The sequence below is a fragment of the Elephas maximus genome, chromosome 22 (assembly GCF_024166365.1).
Source record: "Elephas maximus indicus isolate mEleMax1 chromosome 22, mEleMax1 primary haplotype, whole genome shotgun sequence".
NCBI classification, from domain to species: domain Eukaryota; kingdom Metazoa; phylum Chordata; class Mammalia; order Proboscidea; family Elephantidae; genus Elephas; species Elephas maximus.
Window position 1 is genome coordinate 44,633,920 of NC_064840.1, and position 12,859 is coordinate 44,646,778.

Sequence of the window (12,859 nt, forward strand, 5' to 3'; positions counted from 1 at the left end):
GGTGGAATGAAAAAGCCTGAATCACTGATATGTGATTGAAACCAGGGCTTTGAATCAGTTCATTCTAGTCTGAACCCCTGCTGAGAAATTTGCATTTCTAACAAGTCTCCAGCAGATGTTAATGATTCCACCCCAGATATACTGAATCAGAATCTACAGTTTAACAAGATCCCCAGGTGATTCTGTCTGCTTGACAAAACTAGTAATTGTGAAGGCCCTAATGCAGAGCCCAGTATGTGGTGGTTCTAAACAGATGTCAGCTCCCTTCTCTCGAAGGATGAGGACAAGTTTTCCAGGTGGGAAAGAAGGGTATTCTAGGCAGAGGGAGGGCTTGAGAAGAGACAGAGGCAGGAGATAATACTGCATCTCTGAGTAACTGCAATTAAGTTAGGATGCAGAAAACAGCCTGTTTGCTACTTTTTACAGGCGTGTACTTGAGTATCTGTGTATGCTAGTTAAAATCAGCTTTTAAAGCTTATAAACTTAGTTTTTGGAACTGCTTTCACAGAACGCAAATGTATTGCTGGTGGACACAACTCTAAAGTATAGAAATGTGGCATACCCCCTCTGAAAGACTACTGGGCTCCCTTAGAGGAACTTCCTAAATGGATACAGCTACAGTTCACACAGGGGAGATCAGCAGTGCATATTGATACTGGACAACTCTCCAGTAAGCCCCAGAATTAGTGATTTTTTTTTATTAACTTTTATTGAGTTTCAAGTGAACGTTTACAAATCAAGTCAGTCTGTCACTTATAAGTTTATATACACCTTACTCCATGCTCCCACTTGCTCTCCCCCCAATGAGTCAGCCCTTCCAGTCTCTCCTTTCATGACAATCTTGCCAGCCTCCAACTCTCTCCATCCTCCCATCCCCCGTCCAGACAGGAGACGCCAACACAGTCTCAATTGTCCACCTGATATAATTAGCTCACTCTTCATCAGCATCTCTCCCACCCACTGTCCAGTCCCTCTCATGTCTGATGGGTTGTCTTCGGGAATGGTTCCTGTCCTGTGCCAGCAGAAGGTTTGAGGACCATGACCGCCGGGATTCCTCTAGTCTCAGTCAGACCATTAAGTATGGTCTTCTTATGAGAATTTGGGGTCTGCATCCCACTGATCTCCTGCTCCCTCAGGGGTTCTCTGTTGTGCTCCCTGTCAGGGCAGTCATTGATTGTGGCCAGGCACCAACTAGTTCTTCTGGTCTCAGGATGATGTAGGTCTCTGGTTCATGTGGCCCTTTCTGTCTCTTGCAGCCCCAGAATTAGTGATATTTTAAAAAAGTTTTCTTGCTGTTGCAGTCTCAGCTAGTATCTTGTTACTCAAGACATGAATTTTGCCACTTAGAACCCTAGACTTATTTGAATGAAATAGAAGGACCAACTAGAAGATAGGACTCAGAGCACTAGTGATACTATTTTCCTGACAATGGCTTCTAGCAACATTTAGAGATTCTAGCAAAAAATTAGAGTCTACGGTCAACAGATAAGGGACTTCCTCATTGCAACAAAACAAAATAAAAAAGCCCAAACCCATTGCTGTTGATTCTGACTCATAACGACTTTATAGGACTAGGTAAAACTGCCCCATAGGGTTTCCTAGGCTGTAATCTTTATGGAAGCAGACTGGCACATCTTTCTCCTGTGGAGCAGTTGGTAGATTTGAACCGCTGAACTTTTGGTCAGCAGCCAAGTACTTAACCACTGTGCCAAGAGGGTTCCTTCCCTCATTGAAAATAATGTACTATTAGGTATTAATGATAATAGCCATTATATTTGTAGTGTTTTCTATGTTATACAGGTCTTGTTCTAAGTACTTAAAACCCCGTTGCTACTTAGTTGATTCCAACTCACAGCATCCTTGACTACGAGGTGGGTACTACAGGCATACCTCAGAGATATTGCGGGTTCTGTTCTAGACCACAGCAATAAAGCGAATATTGCAATAAAGCAAGTCACACGATTTTTTTGGTTTCCCAGTGCATATAAAAGTTATGTTTATACTACACTGTACTCTAGTAAGTGTGCTATTGCATTATGTCTAAAAAAACAATGCACATACCTTAATTAAGAAAATACTTTATTACTAAAAGATGCTAACCATCCTTTGAGCCTTCAGTGAGTCATAGTCTTTTTGCTGGTGTAGGGTCTTGCCTCAAGGCTGACGACTGCTGACTGGGGTGGTGGTTCCTGAAGGCTGGGGTGGCTGTGGCAATTTCTTAAAATAAGACAATGAAGTTTGCTGTACTGATTGACTTTTTCTTTCATGAAAGATTTCTCTGTAGCATGCGATGCTGTTTGGTAGCATTTTATCTGCAATAGAACATCTTTCAAAATTGGAGCCAATCCTCTCAAACCCTGTCACTGCTTTATTAAGTTGATATAATATTCTAAATCCTTTGTTGTCATTTCAACAATGTTCATAGCATCTTCACCAGTAGATTCCATCTCAAAAAACCACTATCTTTGCTCATCCATAAGAAGCAACTCCTCATCCTTTAAAGTTTTATCACGAGATTGCAGTAACTCAGTCACATCTTCAGGCTCCACTTCTAATCCTAGTTTTTGTGCTACTTCCATCATATCTGCAGTTACTTTCTCCACTGAAGTCTTGAACCCCTCAAAGTTATCGATGAGGGTTGGAATCAACTTCTTCCAAATGCATGGTAATGTTGGTATTCTGACCTCCCATGAATCACAAATATAATGGCAACTAGAATGGTGATTTGAAGTGGTGACTAGAAATTCCAGGTTTTCCATTTATTTTGCCCAGATCCATCAGAGGAATTACTATCTATGGTAGCTATAGTCTTAATGAAATATATTTCTTCCATAATATTTGAAAGTTGAAATTACTCGATTCATGGGCTGCAGAATGGATGTTGTGTTAGCAGGCATGAAAACAACATTAATCTCCTTGTACATCTCCATCAGAGTTCTTGGGTGACCAGGTGCATTGTCAACGAGCAGTAGGTCTCAACAATGGGCTTAAAATACTCAGTAAACCACGTCGTAAACAGATGTGCTGTTATCCAGGCTTTGTTGTTCCATTCATAGAGCACAGGTGGAGTAGATTTAGCACAAATCTTGAGGGCCTTGGGATTTTCAGAATGGCAAATGAGCATTGGCTTCAACTTGAAGATACCAGCTGCACTTGCCCCTGATGGGTCAACCTGTCCTATGAAGCTTTAAAGCCAGGCACTGACTTCTCCTCTCTAGCTATGAAAGTCCTAGATGGCATCTTCTTTCAATATAAGGCTGTTTCATCTACACCGAAAATCTAGATCTTCAGGATGACTTGCTGCTTCACCTTGTACTGTTATGCTATGGAGACAGCTTCTTTCCTTAAACCTCTGCTAGCTTCAAATTTTTCCTCTGCAATTTCCTCACCTCTCTCAGCCTTCACAGAATTGAAGAGATTTAGGGTCTTCCTTTTTTTCTGGATTAGGCTTTGGCTTAAGGGAATGTTGTGGCTGGTTTGATCTTCTATCCAGGTCACTCAGTCTCCCTATCAGCAATAAGGCTGTTATGCTTTCTTATTATTCATGTGTTCACTGCAGTAGCACTTTTAACCTCCTTCATGAACTTTGCATTTACAACTTGGCTAACTGGCCTATCTTGGCTTTTGACATGCCTTCTTCACGAAGCTTAATCATTTCTAATTTTTGATTTAAATTGAGAGACGTGCGACTCTTCCTTTCACTTGAACACTTAGAGGCCATTGTAGGGTTATTAATTGGCCTAATTTCAATATTGTTGTGTCTCAGGGATAGGGAAGCCCGAGAGGGAGTGAGACGGGGGAACGGCCAGTCGGTGGAACAGTAAGAACACAGACAACATTTATTAAGCTCGCCATTTTACACGGGCGCGGTTCACAGAGCCCCAAAGCAACTACAGTAGTAACATCAAAGATGACTGATCACAGATCACCATAACAGATATGCCCACCCAGTGCTGTCAAGTCGATTCCGACTCATAGCGACCCTATAGGACAGAGTAGAACTGCCCCATAGAGTTTCCAAGGAACGCCTGGCAGATAACAGATACAGTAATGATGAAAAGGTTTGGAATATTGCAGGAATTACCAAAATGTGACAGAGACATGAAGTGAACAAATGTTGTTGGAAAAATGGTGCCGACAGACTTGTTCGATGCAGGGTTGCCACAAATCTTCAATTTGTGAAAAACAATTTTTATCTACAAAGTGCAATAAAACGAGATATGCCTGTTTTGCCATTCCCATTTTACGGATGAGAAAATTTGCAGAGAGGTGAAGAGAGTTTATTTGCCCAAAGTCACACAACCATAGAGAAACAACTTCATTTTAGTAACAACTGTGTATGTATACCATTCCATAGTTTACAGGTCTCTCACATATGACCGGAAACCGTGGTGGTATAGCGGTGGGCAGTTTGAATCCTCCAGGCGCTCCTTGGAAACTCTGTGGGGGCAGTTCTACTCTGTCCTATAGGGTTGCTATGAGTCAGAATTGACTCGACGGCACTGGGTCACATATGACCACATTTGATCCTCACACTTGCACTGTGAGATGGGCATTTGTCTCATGCTACCAATGGGGAAACTGAAGCTAAAAAAGGTTAAGGGACTTGCCCAAAGCTTCACAGTTAATGGAGGAGCTAAATTTCAGGTTTTCAGAACTCAGATCTTGAGCCCAGGGGTCTGTGGGTTATTGAAATACAAAATTTTGTTTTCAATTGGATGAGAATCATAAAAAAAAAAAAAAAGGAAAATGTTGGCAATGAAAAATTGCTGTTTGAAAGATGTTTTCATAGATAAGGCTTTGGTTTTTAAGTTGTATTTCTCAGTATTTTTTTTGGTCAGTGGGAATTTTTTCCTTTAAAAGGGGTCTCTTCATTTTCTGATTTGAGAAACAATGAACTTTACTAGGTCTTTTCATGTGGCGGTATTTTAAAAATCTCATTTTAAATATATTTGTTTCTTTTTGATATAGCTCAATTTTTTTTTTTCTTTTAAACTCTCCGGGTGATTTAGCAAAAAGTTGAACTAAAATAAGAGCTGTCTGACTGTGCTTTAGGTGGCTGCTAAGAATTTGTGCAATACAGATCAAAAACATAAACAATAGCTTTAAAGGTTTCATGCTGAGACTGGTGGGATCACGCCTAACTTATCTTTCTTAAGTGGCTGCTCTATAGACTGAAAAGCACACATTTCTGGGAGGGCCAGGCCTGCTAGGTAGCCGAAGTGTCAAACACCACGGATGCTAGGAAAAGCCCTTGGCAGTCACAGAGAAGCTGAAGCTTCTAGCAGCAGAAACGCTGCAGGAGATCTGACACTCAGTGAGGCTTTAGAAGTTCTGCAGCTTTGTACAAGCAGCTTTAAACTAACTCCAAGGTTTAGGAGGAGCTAGAAAGAGGTATTCTACTGACCCTGAAGTGAAGGTCTGGATTAAACAACGACTGATAACCATTAAAAAAAAAGACATTTGTAAATTCCTAGGTTATTTCATTTTAAAACCTTGCTCTAAATTATCTCTTAAAATAAGCCCTATGTGTGACTGACTTTTTACAATTCTAAGAAGGCCTTTCTTGTACATTACACATTTTGATCCATTTAGGTAGATGGGAAGGGTGAGAATATGAAGGCTCAGAGACCCTCGTGTTAGCCAAGGCCACACTTTAGGTAGGAGGTGAGCCCAGCGTGCTGACTGCTGGCCAAATGCACATGCCCCTCTGTCAAGCTGTCTCCAGTGACACGTGTGCTAGCAGCCCATACAGTGTATGTTTTGTTCATTTAATAGTTTTATAGGGAAGAAATATCTAAACTATTTGCAGTTGTCAAGAGTGTGGGAAATACAGGCAATAAAAAATTTTTTTCATGTAAAAAGTGTGAAATAAAGGACGTCTGTAATGGCCCGTCATAGATATCAGACTCCCTAATGGGAAAGGGCTGGTGGAAGACTGCAGTCAAACTAAATTCTCTAAACTACACCTATGGAAAGTCCCGCAGCAAGCCCACAAAAAGCCACTGCCTGTCTACCTTGTAGCAGTTTAATGAAGCGGCAAACAGCACTCGGGAGGAAATGAACACCACCATAGGTTAGAGACCCAAACCCGTAAACTGATGGCCCGTTTGACATTTCACTGCATTTACAGGAAGAGGAAAAAACCCCATGCCACTCTACTTTGTGGTGTGTTGGAGAATGAGCTTTTATTTTCAGATCCTTTTAGGAGAATCAATTCCATTTAATAGGCCTTTTAAAAATGTCACAAAAGCAAAGGGGCCCAGGGTTAAGCCATGCTCTTAAGAAATGACCCTCCCTGGCTGACTGTCCTTAGCAGACTACCTGGAAGTTTCACAGAAGCCGTTCTACAAAATGAACCTTTGAAAAAACCAATCATCTTTTCCCTGTTTTTAGAATTGAGCCTGTTTTCCTTTTTTAAAATTTCACATGAATTGAACTCTTACCTTTCTCCATTTAAAACAAACCAAAATCCAACTTAAAGAATTAAAATGTAGGGAACAGCTTCTGTGGAAGCCAATCCTGACTTGGCACCACACAGCCTAAGACACTTGCACGTTACTCTGGCTGTTCAGGACACACGAAAGGGAAAGGTGAATGCTGCTGTTGGTACTCTATTTGTGGCTACCTACGCTATTTGCAGTTGTCAAGAGTATGGGAAATACAGGCAATAAAAAATTTTTTCATGTAAAAAGTGTGCAATAAAGGACGTCTGTAATGGCCCATCATAGATGTCGGACTCCCTAATGGGAAAGGGCTGGTGGAAGACTGCAATCAAGCTTAACACACAAACCCACCGCTCCTGTGCCTCTTTCCCCATCACTCTGTTACTTCAAAATACCAGCATAGTAACTAGAATGATTTCCATTAAAACAAAAGCCCATTATCTTAACTTTTGCTCAAATGCATACGTACTTATGCCTTTAAGCCAGAGACCAAAGTCTGACAGTTTTCATGTGTTCCAACTTCACTTTTCATCCCTTCAGTATATAATGTAACCTACGCTGGCACAGGAAACCCTGGTGGTGTAGTGGTTAAGTGCTATGACTGCTAACCAAAAGGTAGGCAGTTTGGATCCACCAGGCGCTCCTTGGAAACCCTATGGAGCAGTTTCTACTCTGTCCTACAGGGTTGCTATGAGTCAGAATCGACTCGATGGCAATGGGTAGGTTTGATGGCACACAGGTGATCCAACTGAAGGTAGAAATTATCAAACAATACCATTAATACCACACTCAAGTAAAATTGTGCTGAAGATCACTGAAAAGGGGCTACAGCAGTATATCAATAGGGAACTGCCAGAAATTCAGGCCAGATTCAGAAGAGGACACAGAACAAGGGATATCAGTGCTGATGTCACATGGATCCTGGCTAAACGCAGAGAATACCAGAAAGATGTTTACCTGTGTTTTATTGACTATGCAAAGGCATTCCACTGTGTGTATCATGACAAATTATGGATAACATTACAAAGAATGGGAATCCTAGAACACTTAATTGTGCTCATGAGGAACCTTTACATAGATCAAGAGAGGCAGGCAATTGAACAGAACAAAGGGATACTTCGTGGTTTAAAGTAAGGAAAGGTGTGCATCAGGGTTGTATCCTTTCATCATACTTATTTAATCTGTGTGCTGAGCAAATAATCTGAGAAGCTGGCCTATATGAAGAATGGGGCATCAGGATTGGAGGAAGACTCATTAAGAACCTGTGATATGCAGATGACACAATCTAGCTTGCTGAAAGTGAAGAGAACTTGAAGCACTTACTGATGAAGATCAAAGACTACAGCCTTTAGTATGGATTATACCTCAACATAAAGAAAACAAAAATGCTCACAACTGGGCCAATAAACAGTATTATGATAAATGGAGAACAGACTGAAGTTATCAAGGATTTCATTTTACTTGTATCAATAATCAACACCCATGGAAGCAGTGGCCAGGAAATCAAACGACACATTGCATTGGGCAAATCTGCTGCAAAAGACCTCCTTAAAGTGTTCAAAGGCAAAGATGTCACCTTGAAGACTAGGATGTGCCTGACCCAAGCCATGATGTTTCCAATTGCCTCATACGCATGTGAAAGCTGGACAATGAATAAGGAAGACCAAAGAATTGACACCTTTGAATTATGGTGTTGATGAGGAATACTGAATATACCAAAGACTGCCAAAAGAATAAAAAAAACTGTCTTGGAAGATATATAGCCAGAATGCTCCTTAGAAGCAAGGATGGTAAGACTGTGTCTTACATACTTTGGACATGTTATCAGGAGGAATCAGTCCCTGGAGAAGGACATCATACTTGGTAAAGTAAAGGGTCTGTGAAAAAGAGAAAGACCCTCGAGGAGATGGACTGACACAGTGGCTGCAACAATGGGCTCAAGCATAATGACTGTGAGGATGGCGCAGGACCGGACAGTGTTTTGTTCTATTGTACACAGGGTGGCTATGAGTTGGAACCAATTCAAAGGCACCTGACAACAACAACGATGGCACAGGGCCAGGCAGTGGTTGCCATGAATCTGAGCCAACTCAATGGAAACTAACAACAATGACAACAATTCCTACACTTGTTCCTCAAATAACTAGTTTTATTTCATGAACTATCGTGTCCATATGAGTTGACTAATTTGCTTATGTCACTGTGTCTGAGTCAGAAGTAAGACACCTGCTGGCCTCAAGTAAATTTTAGAAATTTGATAAATTTAAGCCTGAGAAACTGAAGTGACTTTTTGAGAACATGCAGGAGAGGGCAGTGCAGGAGCTCTTAGCGCCAGCAACTTAGTGAGCTTGGTCGTCCCTGACCATGAAAACAGCTTCTTGTCTCTACATCTGCAGGTCGAGGGTGAAACTCCTGTAAGGGGAACAGTGTAGGTCTGTTGGCTTTGCTCAGCCTCTCTGCTGAGTCCTCAAGAAATCTTGAATCGCTACTTTCTGCCACGAAGGATACTGCAAAGATGGTAGACTGGTGTGGCCATTATCTTAGCATTTTCACCATGTATGGCCCTTGTAACCTGTAGCCAATCTTTCTGTAATAATTCCTGGTGCCGACCCCTGTGAAGAAGCAGAAAAACAAAAGTAAAAAAAGAGTGTCTAATCAGCATAACTTTAGTAACCCTCAAAAGTCATAAACTCTTTCCTAACAGCCTTACATACACCCTTTCCCACTCTAATTCACAGACCAAATTCCATTTCAGATAGAATTTCATTTTAGTAAGTTTGGGACATTTTTACTACTTTGAATTTCAAGCTGCGTTACAGTGTAGAAAGTGCTGTACAGGGAGAAATAAACTCCTTTTCTTGATTTCTAACACAAACTCATGGTATGAGACACACGTATTTAAAGATGATAGCAAAATGTGCATGCTATGCATTTCACAGCCTCTGTATTTACAATCCTATTGGCACCATGAATTACTACGTCAGGTCCTGGAGGTAAACGAGAAAAGAGGTGGATTTAATGTGTGAGATGCGTATGCTCCAAATGAAGCCAAACGATATTACAATTTCCCGGAAGTTTGAAAGAGAGCAGAGATGCAGGAAAATAGGGTCTTCATACAGCTGCCAGGAGCAAAGCTGTGCTGAATTGAAAAAGAACCTGGACTCTGGCAGCCCGTACCATACTCACTCATCCTGGGCAACAGTTTCAGCAAAACAACATCATCAGTTACATTAAATTAATGCTACTTAATTTAAATTTTACTAGTGTTACAGTTTTGTATTAAGTGGTAAATCTATTTTGAAATATGAGTACCATAAGCACAAGCATTTTTTTTTTTTTAACCAGTGTTATGTTTGTATACATTTAAAGAACATTAACAGATTTAAGTCAATACTAGAGGTCCACGGATTTTTTTCCTTAAAAAGGACCTGATCAAAAAATGGGTGAAGGGCTTGTATAAACATTTCACCAAAGAGGATATAGAAATGGTCAATAAGCACATGAAAAGATGCTCAAAGTCATTAGTCATTAGGGAGATGCAAATCAAAACCACAATGTGATACCACCTCACCCTCACTAGAATGGCTGATAAAAACGAACACACATATACACACTAAAGGAAAATAACAGGCGTGGTGAGGTTTTGGAGAAACTGGAATCCTCAGCCACTGCTGGTGGGAATGCAAAATGGTGCAGCCACTGTGGAAAACATTTTGACGGTTCCTCAAAAAGTTAAATATAGAACTACCATATGATCCAGCAATCCCAATCTTAGGCATATATCCAAAAGAACTGAAAGCAGCAAGGCAAACAGAAACTTGTACACCAATGTCTACAGCAGCACTATTCACAATAGCCCAAAAGTGGAAAAAACCTAAATGTCCATCAACAGATGAATGGATCAACAAAATGTAGTACATACACAGAACAGAGCATTACTCAGCCATAAAAAGAAATGAAGTCATGATGCATGCTACGACATGGATGAACCCTGAAAACATTATGCTGAATGAAGTCAGTCAGTCACAAAAGGACAAATATTATATGACCCCACTTATATAAAATAGGCAAATGCATAGAAACCAAAGCTTATTAGTGGTTATACCAAGGCTCGTAGGGAGGGGGAAAGGGAGCATTATTGTTTACAGGCACCAAGTTTCTGTCAATGGTGGTGCAATGATAAGGAAGAAGACAGGGAAATGGCTGCACAACATGATGAACATAATGTACATGTGAAAACTGTTGAATTGGCAAATATTTTGTTATATGTATTTTTACCACAATAAAAAAAAAAAAAAAGAACCATCCCATCCCCCAAAAGGATCTACATATTAAGTTTGAGAAACACTAATGATGCCTCTAAAAGAAAACATGACCACATGTAAGCTGAGCTGATAGGATAAATCAAGGCTTACATGGCAGAGCACAGGAGTGGTTAAGAGAATGGGTTTTTTGATCTGTTAGGCATGGATCTGAGACCAGGACTTGGCATTTTATAGGTCTGGGCCTAGCTAGCCGATTACTTAATTTCCCTGAGCCTCTACCATCATAAGGATGTTAAGGATTAAATGAGATAGTTTAAGAAATGTGATTAGTTCAGAGCCAGGAAAAGGTTAATTCTTCAGAACACTCGCTGTTGTTGCTATTATTTTAAAGTTTTTCATAATCTGATCCTGTTTACCCTTTGAGCTTCATCCCTTGCTCCTAACCCCTTAACCACTGTGCTCAGCCTTAGTGAATTTTTCATTTTTCTAAATTCTTTGAGTGTGTCAGGCTCTTTCTCTGGTCTCCAGGTCTTTGCTCACGCTGTTTCCTCTGCTTGAAACACTCCCCACCCTTGGCTTCCTCTGCTCAGTTAACTCCTGTTTATTCTTTAGGTATCAGGTTAAATATTATTGTCCCTGCAAAGCCATCCTTGACCTCTCAGATCTTGGCTAATTCCACATCCTTTGCAGTTCTGGAGCCCTGGTGGTACAGTGGTTATGAGCAACGGCTGCTAACCAAAAGGTCAGCAGTTCGAACCTACTGGTCACTCCCTGGAAACCCTATGCGGCAGTTCTTCTTTGTACTATAGAGTTGCTATGAGTTGGAATCGACTTGATGGCAATAGGTTTTTGTGTGTGTGTGTGTGTGTGTGGTTCTAGAGCACGGTTTTCACTGCAATGAACTGTAATTGTTTAACTGTCTATCTCTCCTACATGATGTCAGTTCTTATTTATCTTGTTCATCACTGTATTCCTAGTGATGAACAAGATAAACATTTTATATATTAAATCAAAGGCACTAAGTTTTGGCATGAAATCCAATAGCTGTTAGCTCTCCCAAGTCTAACTTAATTTTTTAGCCCAAACATCTGCTGTTTAGGAATATGATTTCCTGCCATGTTTGTTTTCTACCCCCTTCAAAATTTTTATGTATTAAGAAAATAGAATTGAAGCTGGTATGATGGAGGTAACAGAACCATTACCATGTAATAACAGATCACCAGAGAACTTCCTTTTAATTCAAGTATTACTCATATTCCATCTTGCACAATTTCATTTTTGTTTTTGTTATGATCATTACTTCTGTTCAACGTTGTGGGCTGGGGTAGAGGAATCGACTTGATGGCAATAGGTTTTTTTTTTTTTTGTGGTTCTAGAGCACAGTTCTCACTACAATGGACTGTAATTGTTTAACTCCCTATCTCTCCTACATGACATCAGTTCTTATTTATCTTGTTCATCACTGTATTCCTGTCACAAGCAGTCAGTGGTGGTAGCCGGGCACCACCTAGTTGTACTGGACTCAGTCTGGTGGGGGCCATGGTAGATGTGGTCCATTAGTCCTCTGGACTGATTTTTCCCTTGTATCTTTAGTTTTCTTCATTCTTCTTGCTCCTGAAGGGGCGAGACCAGTGGAGTATCTTAGACGGCCACTTAGGCTTTTAACACCCCAGATGCTACTCACCAAAGTAGAATGTAGAACATATACTTTATAAACTATGTCAATTGAGCTAGATGTTTCCCGAGACCATGGTCCCCCAAGGCTGTGGTCTTTTAGAAGCAGATCACCAGGCTGGTCTCATGAAGTGCTGCTGGGTGGGTTGGAACTGCCAACCTTTCGGCTAGTAGTTGAGTGCTTAACCGTTTGCACCACCAGGGACTCCTTACGGTGCTTGCCTTTTCAGATGCCACTCCCACAGCAGTAGCCACTCCACAAGTACCTTCCCATTCATCCTTTAACCCCTTACTTGGACATCACTACCACTTGGAAACCTTTTCATAGACTTCCCCTTTCCACACAAAGCTAGAATTACTTACCTCTCCCTCCGTGCTAGCTGTATACCTTACTTAGAGTTCCACTGTTTTAGTGTTCATGCTGTGCTTTATTTTACCTGCATGTCTCTCCCCTCATAGAAGGTAAACTCTTTG

The 12,859-nt window shown here is 40.8% G+C and overlaps 1 protein-coding gene across 1 annotated transcript in view; it reads right to left on the reverse strand.

Annotated features, from left to right (window-relative positions):
* Window positions 1–1,149: 1,149 nt before the first annotated feature.
* Window positions 1,150–12,859, reverse strand: part of ELP3 (elongator acetyltransferase complex subunit 3) — a 118,824-nt gene continuing 107,114 nt past the window's right edge. Inside the window, exon 15 of the mRNA XM_049865695.1 lies at window positions 1,150–9,058. Coding sequence (XP_049721652.1) covers window positions 8,982–9,058 — 77 coding nt within the window. The 3' untranslated portion in view covers window positions 1,150–8,981. The remainder of the gene's footprint in view (window positions 9,059–12,859) is intronic.